Raw genomic sequence first — 19,279 nt, forward strand, 5'->3', positions numbered from 1 at the left:
TAGAAATCACAGTGTTTCTTTGGCACAACCGAGTTATTTTCTGTACTGTTTTTTATAACTATTAAGAGCAGTGTTTCTCAATGGGAGTACTATTGCTCCGTTGAGATCGTTGTAATTGTCGTCGGCTGTTAGATATTTCACATTTTATTATAAAGATTAATGGATTAGTAAACCATTTTTTCTCTTTCATTCAGTTCAAAACTAACACTAAATATCTTTTTTGTTTAAGATGTAAATTTTAAAATACTATATGTACATATACGCACATTTGGTCAATCAAATAAACATTCTATTTTTCATCAGAATGAAATATAAAATTAATCACCTTATTATTTAACTGTTATGATATCGTACACGTTTGTTTGAATATTTTTACTCTGAAATAGAAATAAATAAAAATAAATTCAATGGTATCAATTTGGAACAAGCTGCAAAGTGTCCTATTTAAATTCAAATAGTAATCAACCAGAATTAAATTAAATAATACCGAGAAAACAAATCTGAGAAATACAATATTCTCATAACAGAGAACACTCTGCATACCTACACATGACAGATAAAGTTAGGAATTCAATAACATTAAAGAGACGGAGACCTAAAGATATTTGAGAAACAGTGATTTAGAGTTTCGCACTCACTAACATCTCTGACAGAAAATAAACCATCAATTTCACTCCAAAAACATACCACCGTATACAATATCGATAGGTTCGTTTTGTCTCACAAAAGCTACTACAAATATACAATATCTGATCGCAAGCGACTCATATAATTGGGCCTAAGATGAATCGTCCGAAGAATCCTCTTAAAGTCAAGTATGTAACCTACAATAATAACCTTCCAATCTTACTGAACTCAATTCTAAAACAAAATCTTGATCTCATCTGCGGTAACGAACATAAGCATCGCTTGTGAAACCAAGCGAAAGAAGAAGAATAAGGTAACTTACGGGTGAGACACGCGCCGATGAAGGCTCCTCATGGACATGGCTCTGTTCTTGCGGTTCGAACTCGAGTTTGATCCACTGGTGCTTCCGTTCGACGTGGTATGGCGTGGCGCAGCTGCTGGGGGAGCGGACTGCTCCCCCGTGGCCGCCACAGCCACCGCCGCCGACGTGAGGCCCCCGGAAGTCGCCAGGCCGGTGCGCCGAAATGGGCCCGAGCTAGCCGCTAGACGGCGCGCTAATCTGCGGGCGAGCCGACGGGCCAGGCGCGCCCCTGCAGCACCGGCACCCACGCTGACGGTCTTTCAGTCCCACCCCCCGTGGCCAGGGGGTGGTACACACTGGCTGGTGACTGCTCCGCCGGAAGCTGCCTTGCGATTTCGCCTCTTCTCACCTCCCGTTCACTCGCGTCCGTTAGTGAGTATACGGTCAGGCCGCGCCTAGATCTTCTCTAGGACCTCCAAACTGTGCCTTCCATCAATGGTTGTATTTCCTTCTTTTCTTAGCGAGCTGTGGCCAGAGCTTTTGCAGGCTTCAGTTCTTCCTTGATGAGGGCGGTACGCGAGTCGAGTCACTGGAATGAATGCATACGGTTGACTAGAGTTGAACAAGTTTTGCTTGAAGTGCAGCAAGAATTGAAAGCGACGTTTTGATTCTTTATTTATGATATTAGTTTCAAACGAGTAAAATGATGATTGAGTTAAAAGTAATAGACGATTGTAGTAGACTGTGGAGTTAGTGAACCGTTGAGATTGTGTTTATGATTTTTGTAAAAGGGAAAATGGGATTATAAATTGAAGACTGATAGTTGTCTTTAGATTCACAAGCCAATCATTCTGCATTACTATTATTATATTAATTTTCAAGTTATCTAACATGTACGACCAACGATATGTCGCATATAGTTGTTTTAGATATTCGAACTTCAATATCAGAAAGGCCAATTAGATGCTTAAATTAATCACTAGCTAAAACAAGTTCACCTTCTATTTTGTGAACAATATTTTTGAATAATGAAAATTAATCGAAATAAACGTTTAAAAAACTAACAAAGTTGAAATAAAACCTTGATGTTTTTTACTTGTTAGTCTTTCAGATTGCATGTACTAGATTAGTTTGTCCCATCAAAATTAATTTCCTGTTGCCTAAGTACATTTATTCGGTCAGTTTCGTGCAATGTGAGTTTCGCGTGATTACATAGTTAATGTACATGTACGTACACGAGACTTCTATCATTCGTTAAGTGCGTTAAAACACAAATATCGTGTTGATTCACGTTTTCCTGGTGTTGTGAATGGTTCTGAACTGTGTAGATTCATTTGCAATGATAACGCGGAAACAAAGTCAAGGACATTCAAATATTGAATATTTAAGTCTGAAGCAGCAGAGTTTTCTCTAACGTAAGTTCTTAGACATTCTTCACCAGTTTCCACATTTTACATTGGAAATTTCGAAAACTAAATGCAATTTACGTATCGAAGGATCGTTTTAACCCGACCCATTTTAGCGGCATTAAGTAATAAAAAAGCAGTAGCCATTCTGCGAGTATTAAGTGTTTGATCGCAGCGTTCGTTAATTACTTTTTACGCAAAGAGTATCAGTTTCCCACTCAACAATTCCATTTGGCTACATCTAGTTTTAATTACCTTTTATTAAAATCGCGTAAAAACACCACGGAACTTCGAATCGCTTATATATTTCATTTATGTTTGTGAAAGGAGATTTAATAACGCGTTTGAAACTATGTAAGTAACAGGTCTGTAATTCAGTTTTAATAAAATATTTATTATGTTTAATGTTATTTTCAATTTTATTCAGCGTACAAAGCGCTTCATAGACCCAAGAATAATTTTTCAACCCTTTGAAATTCAATCTAAAATATAAAACAATTCTTTTTCGTTAAATTTTGGCCTCAAAAATGACTTTCAGAGATTGTTAAATGCGTGTGTATCTGAGTATGAGTTCCAGGTAAACAGAGTTCAATATAGTCACTATCCTGTTCCGTTTGCATTTATAAATTTTTGCAAGATCGTATCGAACAGGACAATTGAATAATAATTTCCAAAAGTCAGAAGAAAGATTAAGTGTTATGTAGGCTATACTGGCAAAAATCTAAGTTGGAGGCGTATATGTAGGTATATACATACCTAGTGTTTCTCGGGGGGAATCTAGTTAAAAAATTTTGTATTATGCAAGGAAAAGCATATCGTTAACAATTTTTAAATTAATATGTTTATGTACATGTAATTCTGTAAATAATATATTATGAAAACTGCTATTTTGTGACCTTACCCATATTTGAGAGTACAGAACGAACGAAAACAGGAGTCAATATTGAAACCCGCTTGGTCGAAACTCGGTCAGGTGCACGCGTACTCAACAAATCTTGGGAATCAACTTTCTCGAAAATGCAGGTTCCTACAGGAAAATTTTATTTTACATTTTCACTTTACTGATGGATGTAGGATTTGCACCCTCCAATAGTTTTACGAATAAAATCATAATAAATATCCTAAATTATCGTATTCGAAGGATGTAATGTAGAAATAAATTTGAATATACAAGATGTATCATATAAACTGCTGCGAACTAGTTTCTTTTCCAAAATTATTAACAACAAAATTCTTATTTGATATTTTAGAACACAACGAAACTTCTTAAAATTTATTCCATTTAAATCAAACTGTAAGTGATTAAGAATTAATATTATTATTATTATTATTATTATTATTAAATACAAACATCAAAATAACATGGGTACTAATTTGTAAATATACAAATGACGGTTAAGAATTTCAAATATTTAATAATGTCACTTCTAATTAATAATTCTTTGAATTTTTCTGTTACACAAATAACACAAGATTTGAAAAAAATTTTAATTAATATTACTTTTTTTCAAAATACCGGTAAGAAATGTAAATATTTGAATAATATACTTTTTATAAAAGTGAAACAGCATGAAAGATTTCAGCTGTAAGCGTAACAGTAGCTAGGGTGTAAGTAGTTCACACGTGCCATAAGAGTCCCTAATGAACTCCTAAATATCAGAAAAAGATTGTATTGTCATAACACTTTATGAGTAACACCCTTATATAGACTAATAACACCTACCTTAAAAAATAAATTTCGTACCATGTATGTTAAAACATTACTCAAGATACATAGTTTTATAATACAGTTCACGAAGAAATGTGAATCTTGCATCTAATTTTATTTGTAAAACGTATAACCTATATGAATACACAAAGCAGAAACCATTTATTTTTATAATAATTGTCTTCATTACTTCAAATAATAAGAACAAATCCAAAAGGAAGTATCATCTACACGATTAATTCTATTTTTTTTAATGAAATTAGAAATTGCTTTAATCTGCGAGAATTTTAAAAAATTTTAAATCATTAGCATTTTGTAAATAAATTAAATTTAATTAACTTGTATGATACGTAGAGATTCAATGAAGCAAAAATACATTATATTTATTAAAAAATTTATAAATGAAATGTATTTTACTGTCTTACTCTATAAGTAAAAGTATGTATCATTTAGAAATTTATATCTTCTCTCAAATAAGATCTTGAATACCGATATTATCTAAGATATTATTTTCAAATTCTTAAACTTTGTTTAAAAAAGTGAAAAGTTTAAACGGTTTTGAAATGTCAAAAATTTAGGTCTCATTGCCAGAAAAAGAGAATGGAATATCAATAACAAATTTCCTTCCTAAATTTCTTTTCCGTAAAAAACTATAGAAACATTTCAAAATAACGGACATAACTAAACCATGTTATAAATAGTACCACATGGACACAGTCACGAACATTTATATGATAGCTCAATTAGATGAATAAAAATGAATCACAGTCAAACTGTATTTATAAATAAGTCTTTATCCAAATAGAATTTACAAAATTTTTCAAATAAAAAATACAACTAAAAATCGTGTTATAAATAACTACAGAGTAATGACTACTAAAATTGGACCACTTTAGGTAAAAAAATTGTTCAATCCTTTATTGCAAAAGCAATGACAGATATTTTAAGGTAATGCAATTTTCATGACCACTGCTATGTACAAAATCATACATTAAAATGTATTCTATTTGTATGAATATTCAATTACATGTGAGAATAATGCCAAAGTCTGAAATGAACCTCCTTAGATAAATAAAATGAAAAATTTTCTATGAAGTGTTCAACTCACCTGTAATTGTATCACGAGGCAGCCAAAAACGCGTTTCCTAGCCGGCGATTCATCCCACTTGCTACTGGTGTCGTATAGTACGCGATTCGACGTCAGTAATCGAACATCAGGCTCTCCAGTGCGCTAGTTATCGATGTATCACAGTTTATAGATCCGACGCATGCCCCGCGATCAACCATCCTTTCCATTAATTACACTCGCATTTCATCCTCCGGCTCACACGCCGTGTGTCGCGCCCCCTTTCATTCACACCCATGTCTCCTTGAGCGCACGTGTTTACCTAATATCTTCGTTTTAATATATCTTTAGTATCACAATGGGACGATTTGTTTTATTCCTTTTTCATCCCCCTCCCTCCTTTCTCCCGATCCTCTTCTCGACTCGCTTTGTATTTTCGTGTGTAAACCTTAAGCTTAGAAATCACAGTCGCGAATTGATACGAATCTCCGTAGCATGTGCTGTTGTTGCTCGAAAACGATTACACCACTGCCTGACCCTCCCTCTCTTCTTTCAACCCTTCCCTCTATGCCACCCTAACGACGTTACACACGATCGGTATGACTAATCGCTGATTCTTCCATTCAGAACTCAATAACGATGTTCAACGTTCCTTCGTCGAAGGTCTTGTGCCACCTCGCGTTTCGCCTCTCCTGTTCTCGTTCTGGGACGGATTACACGTCTTCTTTCTCACCTGTTTAACGCGAACGCTCGCACACACAGGGGCTCTTCCGTTTTCCGTATATCCGATGGCTCGAAGGAGTTTCACTAGCGACAATCAAACGCGCACGTGCAGCAATCCAACGATGGACAATGTGCCGAATCGTTGTCGTTAGAAAATTGTTGGGAGCCCGACCCTCAGCACCTAACACACGGCTACCAATCGCGGGAGAGAACGATTTCCGTTCGCGTGCCTCGTCTCACGTTGCTGCTTCCTGCATTTCCTCGCGCGATTTCGTCGACGCGGTCCACCACGTTCGGCTGGACCACCCACGAGTGCCGAGGTGCCATCCTCTCTCGCCCCCGTGTTCCCTCTACCAGCTATCTCCCTCTCGTCGTTGCTGATCAGCAGACTGTGCTCTGTCTCCTTCCCACGCCGAAACACCGAGCATCGTTTAAGATCCAGATGTCGTGGCGACCGTTCCTCCCTCCCTCCGTCAAACTCCTATCGAAAATGGCACATCTCAGCTAAGTATCGCAGTCGATGAACACGTCGGTGGGCATCCCCGTGGGCGGCCTGTTTCACGACGATCACTCGCGCAGATCGATCGAAGATCATCAATCTGCTCACCTCAGGCCACTCTCTTTCGCTTGGTCGTACGCTTCGTTACGATCCAGCTTCCGTTCCTTTCCGCGATAGCCCATCGACTGACTGCTCGCCTAAGGCACGCGGCGGAGACCGGAACCGATAGTTTCTCGGTCGACAATTCCGCCACGATCGTCGTCTAGTTACTCCCTCGCTAACGACATATCCGCTTGGATTCCTTCCTAGTTGCTAAGGACATCCGATTTTCTTCAATCCCAATCCCGCCTTATCCAGTTACCCTCTGTTCCACGCTTCCCCTCTCTCCTCCTGCCACCGTTTCCTTCTTCCTTCGCCGCCCTGTCGCGCTGCTAGGGTAGATGTAGTCAGTGTACACGGCCGCGCACACGCTCTCTCCCTTCTTCGCCTCACTCTCTCCCCCTTTCTCTCGGTCAATCGCGACCAGCCATTATCGCCGAGTAATCCGCGACTGCTTAATTACTCTCGATACCGCACTCACCGATAGATCTCGATACTTTCTCTTATCAAGAGCACTGTTAACATGGGTTGACCGAGAAGTTTCAGCTTTCCTGCTTCTTTTCTGCCACTAGGGAACCCTTCGTCCTGACTCGAGACGCTCTTCTGGAAGCCAGCGTTCGCCGATCCTGCGACTGGTAAAGGAGAAAGAAGTCCATTACCGAGGTGGACTGCCTGGGTCTCCTGATCCTCACGCACACACACGGTCTTCTCTCTCTTCCGTGACTTCTTCCTCAACACACACACGTTACTCTCTACCTTTCGCTCTCACCTCACCCACTCTCTCTCCCACTCTCCGAATCTCTCCCGCGACTTTCATTCATTTCGTGAGACTCAAAGGGTGCGACGTTTCCCTCAAGACGATCCCATACACGCGCCCCGTTCCTTCTCACTCGGTTCCGCTCTCTCTTCCTCGTCCTTATCGATTACGACGCATACTGCATGGGAGAAAGGCTGCCCACCCGTCCAAGAACGACCAAGGAAAGGATTCCCCGCGCGAACAGCTCACGAACAGACTCCCCTGCTCGCCTGGCCACCACGAGAGAATCCGCGAGATCTGTGGACACGGGTGTCGCGTGCGATCTGTATGTATGTATGTGTATAAATATATATGTATATATATGTATATGGGTAGGTAGGTAAGTAGGTAGGTAGGTAGATAGATAGAAAGATACGGTGTGGATGTGTATGTGTATATATGTGTGGGTGTCTGCGGCAGTCGTGTTACGTGTACAAGCGTAACCCCGACCTCGATGTTAGGCGGCTGATAGCCGGCCTCACACTGATACGGCTCCGTCGTGACAACCACGGGCCATACCCGCCCCTTCGACACCCCCTCCAAGCCAGCCGAAAAAACTACACCCCTCTGAGTGGAGGGCGTTCGCGGCGCCTCTGTGCGGCTCCGACGTGAAACGATTTACCTCCAATGCTTCCAAATATTTCAGCGCATGCGTTGGAACAATATGTTTGTTGAAATTTGGAGTATTTTAATTTGTTTTCTTGAAAATTATGTAATCAAATCTTATAAGTACAAATGCAAAATATATTAGTCTGAAGAGTTAATGAACCATAATGTGCTGTGCTGAAGTACGGTACAGTGATGTGTCTGACTTGAAGGGGACATTATCTACTTATTGTACTTCATTTAAGTTTTCCATATTTATTTACATGTACACCTGTATAAACGCATAAGTACTACTACGGATGTAGATACTGTAGTATTTACTATAGTAGTATTCACTTTATATCACATGTTTTGGACTTCGTAGCAGATAGAAATTTTAAAACGTGATTTTCATGTGTAGGTATTAAATACGAATATTAGAACTTTCGAATGAAATAATTTTTCATGTAATATTCGTGCCGAGAAGCTTGGTCTTTTTTACATTATATTGTGACTAAAATATCTTAAATGTTGTACTTTTAAATATAACAGAATAGATTTTTAAATAAATTTGAAATACTATACGGAATTTCAGCCCTTTATTTTAAATAGGATTTGAAATGTAGACTTTAATACTAAAAACTGCAAGCTTGAAAATATTAATTACCTTATATTTGCTGTACTTATACCATTTACTATTTCGATACTCATTCATTTATACTACCGTATTTTAGAAATTATGCCTTAAAACAGGCGAAGAAAAAGTACAAACAAAGTAGCCTATATTTTATCCACTAGAATTTGATGCGTGGAAAATATTCTATCTCAATTATTAAATTAAATTTAATAATTATATGTACTACAAAATCAATCGAACGTCTAAGTCAAAAATTACTACTTTCACATACATACATATATTTCAGAAAAATTTAAAATAAAATTGAAAACCGTAAGTGCTTAAAAATATTTGATAACTATATTATTGTACATATTTTTTCTGTTAAAACAATAAATAGACATAGTTATAAAAATATTAATATTTAAGTTAGTTTGAATTGCTATTATGTCATTGAAATGATATTACACGCTATATTAAGTAAACTGACATAGTAAAATATCTTGAAAACAGAATAAATGATTCAGCTATGTATTCATTGCATGCGTATAGGAACAGAGTAGAAGATTGTGTTTTATGTGACGTTTCCTGTGGCACGAGCTAACACTAAAGTTATGCGATACCGAAATCACATATACGTTGACTACGTTTAATCGATGCTGCTGATAAAGCTGGTACGAATATAGGACAAATTTCGTTCGTAACCTCATAAATTTGAATTTCGCAGAGAATATAACAATCGCTTTACATTGGCACCACTGTGAGAAAGCTCAGTGGAATAGCAACGAAAATTTTGAAATTTAAATTTCACATCGAAGTATCATATTATCATGTTTGTTTCCTTCTACTCATTTCTGTTACCTTCTGTTTTAATCATTTTTTATATAAATCTTGTTGACATTTATTATTAATTATACGACTTTGTTATTACCTATTTGTAGTAAGTAATTGATGTCTGCACGACGATGTAAATTCAATAGTAAAGTGAGACAAATCAGTAAAAATGCTATCGTTTAAATGACCAGATACAATAATTATATCATAGAATAAAATTTCTTAATTAACACACCTGTATAATCATGACATTCATGTTTCTGTCAGTTTTAAAATTGCAGATACCGCAGGAACAGTTCGACCGCTACCAACGTTCATTGCGACATCTTTCCGTTAATACAGAAACTTCTATTTTATTCATCTTCATATGAACTTTTTATTCCCACTGAAAAATGGAAATAATTTATTTAATAAGAACTAATGCGAAATAGTTAATTTGATTTTTTGATTCTACTCTTCAAGAATATTTCATGACTATAACCATGTAATTCATGACTATAACCATAAAATACTTTTCAAAGATAATTTAAAATCAGTAAAAATAAATAATACTAGTGTATATACATATATACTGATAAATAGTGTAAAAATACTTACTATAATAATGTGACTACAAATATAAAACACGGTTTGGACATCAGCTACCTTTCGTTCAGAAAGCATTCATTCGAACCTAGATGTCAGTACTATCCAGTAAATTATTTGATAAATTAACAATATCTATTATGATAAATATTATACCTTTTTGAGAAAAGTGATAATATTATTTTTAAACGATTGTAATTTCTATTATTTTTATCTTTCATTTGAAGATTAAAAATGAGAGAAATACTTCGAAGTCTGACGAATCTCAGTGGCGCGCGCTTTTAAATGATGCGCGTGCGTGAGTGTACTTCTTCTTTTCGCTGTTAAGGCTGATTCTCAATAGTATCAGTTCTTTGGCAGACCTCTAGGGGATTTATTTCTAGAGTCTCCAATGAATATGTGAGACTGAAGTTAATTCTTCAAAACAACTTTATTCAAAACTTTGTAAAATGTAAATATAAGACTGTGATTCCAAGTATCGATTAAACATTTTATGTCTTGTTAACTAATAAAACAGTAACGTTCTTTTAACATTTGAATCTTCAATAACTGCAACTTCGTATCAAGGAGTGTCGCCACGGTCGCCACAGTTTCAGTTGAAGTTTCGCTAGGAAGCTTTCCATTAATCGCAACAAATCGAGACAATGGATCGAGAGATCGTTTAATATCGACCAGTACTCGGGTGCAGTCTGTCACAAACACGAAAGTCAACGGGGTTTTTGTTCCTTCGGAATTGCACAGATTCCGAGCAAATTTTTTCCATCATTCAGAGCTCCAATTATGTTGTGATCTTTGGGTGAAGAAGTTGCATTCGCAAAGAAGATATTGTACTTTATTAAGATACTCCTTTGCGTTTCTTTGTAAGAAGCGACACAATATTTTGTACTGGACGCTTTCTTTTTAGCCATTTTTGTAGTTCGATACTAAACAAACGGTGCCTCTTGTGATCCGCCATGGCGGAGACAAATGGGGATGCAAATTTGAATACAAAAAATGGAAATTTTATCTGCGGCGTTGTCGAAGGTACATAAAATAGGCATTGTTTCATTTGAAATTATGTATTTGGTCATCGTTTGCGATAACTTTAAGTAGGAGGGGAGAATATGCTGTTCATTGGAGTACCTTTTACTGCTAATATAAAAAAAATATGTTTTATTGTTTTAGGTTTCTATGGGCGACCATGGACCACAGAACAGAGGAAAGATCTATTTCAGAAGTAAGTATTCTATGCTAATTATTAGACAACTACTTTATTATTTGATCAATGTGTGACCCATTTAACATGTAGGACTATTGAATTATAGTATGATTTTGTCTTAAAATTACACATTGGTCATGTTTAGATTGAAAAAATGGGGAATGGATTCATATCTGTATGCACCTAAAGATGATTACAAACATCGTGCATATTGGAGAGATTTATATACGGTTGAAGAAGCAGAACATTTAACAGGTCTTATAGCAGCTGCTAGGGAATGTGGTATTACATTTTACTATGCACTCTCACCAGGATTAGATATTACTTACTCAAGCGCAAAGGAAGTTACTATATTAAAAAGAAAGTTAGAACAAGTTAGTCAATTTGGTTGTACTGCGTTTGCATTACTATTTGATGATATAGAACCAGAAATGAGCGAAGCAGATAAAGAAGTATTCCAATCTTTTGCTCATGCACAAGTGTGTATTAAATAAATTAATCATTGCTGTAAATATGGAATATCTTGTTTGCGTGCGACTAATTGTATATTTATTCACAGGTTTCTGTAACAAATGATATCTTTCAACATCTTGGACAACCAAGATTTCTTTTGTGCCCAACACAATACTGTGCAACTAGGGCAGTACCAAATGTGTCATCTTCAGAATATCTTAATACGCTTGGGAGCAAATTAGCTCAAGAAATTGATATCATGTGGACAGGTCCTAAAGTGATATCGAGACTTTTAACTATTGAATCTATTCAAGAAATTACAGAGGTTTTAAGGAGGCCACCAGTTATATGGGACAATTTACATGCCAATGATTATGATCAGAAAAGAGTATTTTTAGGACCATATTCTGGTCGGTCTCCTGATTTGATTCCTAAACTCCGAGGTGTTTTAACAAATCCTAACTGTGAATATGGAGCAAACTTTGTAGCAATTCATACATTAGCTCAGTGGAGTAGATGTAATGTGGATGGAAAAAGGGATTTGAGTATGTATTATAATTATTTCTGATTTTAGAATTTGTCAAATTTGTTGCTTTTTACGATCGGTGTGTTTTGCAGACGATTCAATATCAGCTGACATAAGATTAGAAACTGAAACAGAGGATGGTAGCCTTGGTGAGGATGTTCCTTCAACGATGTCGCCGAATATGTATCATCCACGTCATGCTTTAAAGAATGCCATTAATGATTGGTTATTAGAATTTAACAAAAAGAGAACAGCAAGGGGTGTTATAGCAAAACCGCAACCATGTGTCGCTCCAACGATACCAATTCCAATAATTCCGTCTGTAAATACATGCATGAGTCTTACATCAACGACGACGACAGCCTCTGTACCTACAGTACCTGCATCAGTAAATAATTCCAATCACCTTCAAGCATTGGCTGAAGTTTGTTCGAACGTCACGTCTACTGACAACTTCGTACCTCCTTCTGGACCTGTTATGAATTCTTTAATTTCTAATACAGCAGTTGTCAGTGAACCCATTATTTCACCAATTTCCACTAATACAGAAACTACAACTGTGAATGCTATGTCTATAGAACCAATGGATTGTAACACAACACCTAATAATTCACCAGCGCATGCAGCAAAAATTCATACAGAAGATGATGCTATGATAGAAAATACTTCTGTAAGTGTATTTGAGTGTAACCAATAATAGAATTTTTCAAATTTCTCTAATCCTGCAATGTTGTTTTATAGACATGTAGTGAAGCTTCAGGCAGCATGCAAGTAGAAGTAGACAATACTTCACCAGTAGTGAATGGTACTCAAATGATTGTTGAAAATGATAGTGAGAATCACGATAGTACTGATAATGTGGAACAAGATTCTCAAGATCACCTTGATATAGACAAGCAATTGACACCAGAGGATCTGTCATTATTATGCGATCTATTTTATTTACCATTTCAACATGGTGGTCAAGGCATTCAGTTATTACAAGACTTTAATTGGTTGAAAAGTAATGCTCATGTTGTCATGAAAAAGTCAAACAAAGGAGGGACTGTATCTCAGTCTAATGTAAATTAATCTTTATTTATGGTTTAAACATAAATTGTATATGTATATTCTCATTTAAGAAAAATTTTAGATCAAAGAATGGCACGCGCGAGCAGCTAAATTGAACGAAATGTGCAATTCAGTGAACAGATTATTTCAACGACTTACATACTGTAATAATCGTGAGTTGCTATATGATCTGTATTCATATGTGTGGGATATGAGAGGAATGGTATCCCTTTTAAACAGTTATGTGAAGTGGTTGGGTAAGTTCTCCTTTATTTACATAATAATGTAATGTAATAATTTATTGGTATCTGTTCTGACATAAATATCACAAATAAAAAAAGTTGAAGAGCTCTAGTCAAAATAGAAAATAGTACTGAAATGTCATTTTTAATATCACTTAAATTTTTCTCAATCTCAGAACAGTAATAAAATATTAAATAAAGAAAGTTTGTTCAAGATGCTAGTATGCTGGTACAATTGTCATAAAAAAAGATTATTCTCTATCTTATTTTCTTGCAAAATTACAAACTATAAAAAATGCTATTTTAATTTTTTTAAATTTTTTTTATAAACATTTGAATTTTTTTATATAGTAGAAAATTGTATTTGTTGTGCTACAAAAGAGTGCTGTTATTAATTTTTCTCAAGAATACTATAATTTACTACCTATACTTATATTTCAGAACAAAAGTATCTAGAGTATTGGTAAGTGTAATGTTCTATTCTTTTTTTTAACTCACTTGTTTCGTCTTTTTACAAGAAAGATGTATTTTTATATGACATATATGTGTTAGTAACTAAAACATGCTTTTTACAAATGAAATTAGTTCAAAATTACATATTTCAAATTTCAAATTTTACCTTTACATTATCAGAAAAAAATGTTTTATCTATTGTTCTTTGAAACATTTTATATTTACTGTTTTAAAAAGATCATTTTAAATATTTTATTTATTTACAAAATAAATACCACACTACACTTCCTTGTAAAATGACATCATTTGTACAATTATAAAACACGCATAAAGAATAAATGATTAACTCCAAAAGTTACTGATGTTTTGTTAACTTATTTGAAGATAAACTAAATTTATTACAGCTTTCATTCATTTTCAACGCATATAATTACTATAAGTTGAAATGTATATAATCTGTAACATGAAATAAATAGGTTACAAACATTGTTTCTAACTTTATATTGATCATAACAATTTATCAACTTTAACTTAGCATATATATATAGTAGAATAAAAATCATTTCGGTTAAACAATTAATACGTTATTTAAATATTTTTTGGCATTATTGTGAGTTTCAGAAATTTGACTGCTTCTTAATTGAGAAATAAACAAGCATCAGTAATGATTGGAACCAAAGTATTTCATAGATCGCATATCTATGGAATTAGGTTTACACATTTGTTTCTGCGCTTTAGAATCAAATGTACTGCGTGGCGCGCGAAATTGAATAAACACGGTTGCCGTCAGTCAAATTCAAAATGAGTTAAAAATACATATATAGAATGTTCCATATTTTAACATATTGAGCGCCGGCACCGTGTTTTCACGGGATTTACACCCATCGCTCGACTGCCGAATTCCATCACTACTATATGTTCCGCCGACACTCAGACTCCCAACAGCGAATATTTAGCCGGCGTGCAATGTGTTAATTATTCACATTCTCTACAAATACAAATTATTCGTACAATTACAAATAACATTATCTGTCATACAAAACAGAACCAGAAACGTAATATCTCATTCTCGTTAAAAATTAACTAATAAAGTTTTTTTTACGTTTAATTGTACTTAAACTTTTCTTGAAATGATTTACTTATTTGTCGACTAGCGGCTTCCTATTTATGATTCTGTTGGAAAAAAAACGCAAGTCACAGCATTTCTCAATGTTTACGCAGTAATATACATGTATATTATTGTAGTGCCTTAAGTTATTTGTACATATTGCCAATATGAAGAGAATTGATGTGGCTTTTTGGCGCGATATTTGGCGGAAAAATTTCCATAAAAAATACTTTATGGGAAACTATTTAACAGCATCTATGTGGACCTGAACAAATACTGTGTTTTAAGTAACCTTGTGCCAGCTATTAACATATTGGCTGACTTTCTTTTACAGATAACGTTTGACAGAAATATATTCGCTGCCTTAAAATTATTTTTTAATCCATTTAGAGAAGTTAACATGTGAATAGAAGGAAGTAACTGTTTGCAGCGAATAGTTTTTGTCAGCAGTATAAGTGTATGAGGAACGATACAGCTTCATTCTCTAACTAACGTGCATTTCTGTGTTTTTTGTCTTGTTGATAGCGTTTGGCAGATTCTCATCGTCGGTGACAACGTTTACCCAGGGAAGCTACACATGTATGCTATTCATCACTCTGAGTAATCCAAGAAAAAAGCGCGCGACTTAGCAAAGTTTCAAACCAGCAGAAATCATTCTATACTTTTGGTTTGCGTTTGAAGCTTTGTAGAAACATATTACAATTAATATAAGCAAGAAATTTGCGCGTAGAAGCAGCGTTCTGATGCCTTGAAGGATCTAATACATACTCTACATACATAATTTACTATTTGATATACTTCGGTATAAGATGGATATACTTTTGCATTTTGCAAAAATTAAATATCTGCAAAACATGTTTGTAGTTAAACTTCAACTAGTCACGATTATATAATTTTGTGCAGTTTTTTGTATACAAAGTATGTTCATCTATAACTGTTACGAAATTGGCAAAGTTAGGACACAGTTATACCAATTATTAAAAGCGTTTCCTGAATATTTTACTGGTCAAACACAACTAACAAAGATTACATGCTACTTTCATTATTTCTTCTGTTACTTTTCATGATTTATGAACGCGTTTATTCTTTACAAATATAAATCATTTTTGTGAGGAATAATTTTCTTACAAACACATTTTTGATAGATTGTGAATGACCAGGAGAACATCCTCCTTTTGCCAACTTGCCTGTACTAATTACTTTTAGTTCCAGAAACTGTATTTTTTTCAGGAGTAATGAGAATTTTATTTCAGGCGCATTTTGGCAAACTGGATTACCATTCCATCAATCCCATTCATCCCTCCCTCATCTTAAGAATTAATCACTGCGCGAGCTCTGGTGCAACATTCTTTAAAATCAATTTTTATTATTAATTCATACTTATAGTAATTATTTTAAATTTAATACCTGTATACAACCATTTAAAATAGGAACATGTATGTTCTATTAATAAGACATGTCTTACAATATGATTTTCTTTTAAATGTTTAGTGAATGAATGAGTACTTGTTGCAGAAAAGTTTAGTTTTAATATAATTTTGTTTATAAAAATGATGCACCATAGTTTCTCGATCCAATGGATTTCCTCATCTTGTTATACAATTTCTTTAATTTCATAAATAAAATAAAGAGAACACAGTATAGCAAGCAAGATAAGGAAAAAAGGTGCCATTGATCGAATATGCTTATGCATGTTAGAAATTTAAGCAAAATTAGTGCTCAAAGCAGTGGAGAAGCTATTTGAGAAATCTCATAAACTGCATAATCGCGCGTACGTAAGCTCCGTATTTCATAGTGTATTAATATTGTGTCTTGGGATAGGGTTCTCAAATGGTTGGAAAGAAACTTTTATGAGTGGAGACCAAGAACCATGGGTATTTCGTGGAGGACTTACAGCTGATCTACAGGTATGTACATTAATGTACTATTTAATAACAGTCATGTTTTTATAAAAAAAAATTAATATCAATATACATTTTGCAGAGATTAATTCCAGTGGACAGTGGTAATGACTTATTCATTTATAAAGCACCAGAAGTGCCCAGCAGCAAAATCTACACTATTAGACCTTACTTAAGAAGTGATGAAGATGCTGTTTATGCAGTATGCAATAAAATTTCTAATTGCTCAGTATCATCTGCAGTTGCAGACAGGTATAAGCCAAAAAATGCGTTTCATGTATTAATTTGCAAAGTAATATATTATCTACTTAAAAATTCTCACGAATCAATTTTTAATTATTTTTACAGATTGGTTGGAGGTTTTTTAACAATATGTCCAGAACTATGCATGGTTGTCGAAGACGAAAGTGGTATAGTAGGTTATGCATTGGCTGCCTTAAATATAAAATCTTATAATCAGAAGTTGGCTGTTTCATGGATTCGTGAGCTGCGTATAAAATATTCATTAGACGACAGTATAAACAGTTTACCAGAAAACGTTCAGGTATTTATAATTGCTAAATTATTTGTATTATTTCATCATCTGTAATAAATTTCCTTGTAATATATTTTTCAGGATGCTATACGGTACTTCCATTCGTTTGTTCCGGATGTATCAGAACAATTATGTAGACAACATCCATCAAAACTTTTCTGTGCTGTGTTGCCAAGTGTCGCAGACCAGTCTGTCCCTAAAATACTAATCGCGTGCATTCTCGCAGCCTTGAGAGCGAATGGTAAATAACTTGTTGTATAGTTTGAAAATATTTATTTGTTAAAAGAAAAAACAGTTGAACTAAGTAAAAATATTTTTAGGATCTTTTGGTGTACACACTACAATGTCAAATACAGATAAGGAATCCCAAGAGTTCTATAGTAAATTAGGTTTTGTCGAATTAAATCCAGCACATGAAGAGCATCCTGGAATTAAAACTATGTGTAGAAGTTTCTAACAAAGAGTAAGTACACCGATGATATTTGCAAATAAAGTATACTTACTCGGACCATCTTCGAAGAAAGCTTCTTTGGTTTAAGAAGTGTTTGAATGATAAAGAAATTATGTGTTTCTAAAAAGGTCTGAGTGCAATTCTGTCCGTAAATTTTTGTACGGTAGATAAGAAATTGTGTATTAATTTAATTAATACATTTTTGTGAAGAAAAGGAAAAAAATATAGGCAGATTTCACGATACATTATCCCTAACTACTCATGTTTGCTTTTTGAAAACTGTCCAAAAATATCTATCTGTATAAACCATGAAATCACTCAGTGCTTAACACTGCATACATATATACAGTGTATATATCATATAAATTAAACTACAGGGATGTTTGCATTATCAAGCAAAGGAAAGATATGTTGGGGAGTGTAAAACGTGCAATAGTAAGAAACAGAATAGAAGAAAACAATTCGTTATTTCTACGAAGATTTGCGTTTGTGTGTTACAATGCTACGAGACTTTAGTATGTAGCCGGTATGCTTATATAATAATAGAAAGTTTTCTTAAATGGAAAAAATGTATATAATGTGTTGAATGGTGTATGGTGAAAAAAATGCCAGTATGTGTGTTCAACTGATAAATTATCGAAGCTTTTTAACTCGTTAAAAGATATTTTCCTATTGGATCTCGTGTGTGAGCAACTGAGAAACTCAGCCCTTTCGATATGCTTGTTAACATTATAAAAATTTGATTAACATGATCTAGTTTCTAATTTCTGTGTGAGTCATCTAATTCACAGGTATTTTACTGCCCAGTACCAAAATTCTAGCCGTAAAATGTACATAATTGATATTTAAATATGCCTAGTGCAAGACCCTTTTATGTTCAACACATTATTGTTTCAATATTGTTGTTCTTACTCACGCAGATATCGGTATTATTAGTAATTCCTAATTGGATCTATGCTTGCAATATATACGCGGGTGTATATATTGCCATAGGATGTGATAATGTAGAACTATTTAGAAAACTATTAATTATGTCAATAGCACTAGAACTGTATAAGGACATATACAGTTATTTTTAATCTTTCATCGCATGATAAAGTTATATAACATGAGTTATATTTTATATGATTATTTGTTTTAAAGATAATAAGTTTGTTACTATCACTTGAATAACTCGAGTATAAATTACCCAGAATTGTCAATGTTCTGCAAATCACTGTGAAATGTTATGAAATAATAACAGATAACTCATTGCATTACTGGTTAAATACTAACAAACTAGTTGTCCTTATTATATTGTATGCATTAGTATATCAAATGTACAACCAAAAGATAAAAAATATCCATGACGAGGAAAATACGCACACACACAACAGAAAAAGAAATTAAATAAAAAATCAGATTTTAGATATTTGCTTCATAATTACCATAAAAGTACGGTTTATGATTACCATTAAAGCAAACTATTGAATTATGAATGAAAGTACATACAATCCTTGATTCTAATGGAGATAAAA

At 34.3% G+C, this 19,279-nt stretch overlaps 2 protein-coding genes across 7 annotated transcripts in view; one reads left to right on the top strand and one right to left on the bottom strand.

Annotated features, from left to right (window-relative positions):
- Ih (hyperpolarization activated cyclic nucleotide gated potassium channel Ih) overlaps nucleotides 1-5,608 on the bottom strand; it is a 283,219-nt gene extending 277,611 nt beyond the window's left edge. For all 4 annotated transcript variants that reach the window (XM_076393040.1, XM_076393039.1, XM_076393036.1 and 1 more), the window contains exons 1-2: nucleotides 5,151-5,608; nucleotides 950-1,517 (exon numbers count right to left, since the gene is read on the bottom strand). In XM_076393040.1, coding sequence (XP_076249155.1) covers nucleotides 950-987 — 38 coding nt within the window. In that variant the 5' untranslated portion in view covers nucleotides 988-1,517; nucleotides 5,151-5,608. The remainder of the gene's footprint in view (nucleotides 1-949; nucleotides 1,518-5,150) is intronic.
- A 4,944-nt stretch (nucleotides 5,609-10,552) lies between these two features.
- On the top strand, nucleotides 10,553-18,874 carry Oga (O-GlcNAcase). 3 transcript variants are annotated; one of them, XM_076393694.1, is made up of 14 exons: nucleotides 10,553-10,868; nucleotides 11,010-11,061; nucleotides 11,189-11,522; nucleotides 11,603-12,041; nucleotides 12,115-12,692; nucleotides 12,764-13,084; nucleotides 13,155-13,329; nucleotides 15,401-15,454; nucleotides 16,697-16,782; nucleotides 16,859-17,028; nucleotides 17,125-17,320; nucleotides 17,393-17,552; nucleotides 17,632-17,774; nucleotides 18,140-18,874. In XM_076393694.1, the coding sequence occupies exons 1-13, from the start codon at nucleotides 10,799-10,801 to the stop codon at nucleotides 17,766-17,768; spliced, it is 2,772 nt and encodes a 923-aa protein (XP_076249809.1). In that variant the 5' UTR covers nucleotides 10,553-10,798; the 3' UTR covers nucleotides 17,769-17,774; nucleotides 18,140-18,874. The 3 variants fall into 3 exon arrangements, with proteins under 3 accessions (XP_076249809.1, XP_076249808.1, XP_076249810.1); XM_076393693.1 differs by having other exon boundaries at nucleotides 17,632-18,874; XM_076393695.1 differs by lacking the exon at nucleotides 15,401-15,454 and having other exon boundaries at nucleotides 17,632-18,874.
- The last annotated feature ends 405 nt before the right edge of the window (nucleotides 18,875-19,279 follow it).

The sequence above is a fragment of the Calliopsis andreniformis genome, chromosome 3, assembly GCF_051401765.1.
Source record: "Calliopsis andreniformis isolate RMS-2024a chromosome 3, iyCalAndr_principal, whole genome shotgun sequence".
Lineage (NCBI taxonomy): Eukaryota > Metazoa > Arthropoda > Insecta > Hymenoptera > Andrenidae > Calliopsis > Calliopsis andreniformis.

Coding starts and splice junctions, on each gene's coding strand:
- Oga (XM_076393693.1), top strand. CDS start 10,799: ATGGCGGAGACAAATGGGGATGCAAATTTGAATACAAAAAATGGAAAT. Junction 10,869..11,009: donor TATCTGCGGCGTTGTCGAAG/GTACATAAAATA, acceptor TTATTGTTTTAG/GTTTCTATGGGCGACCATGG. Junction 16,783..16,858: donor GACTTACAGCTGATCTACAG/GTATGTACATTA, acceptor TACATTTTGCAG/AGATTAATTCCAGTGGACAG.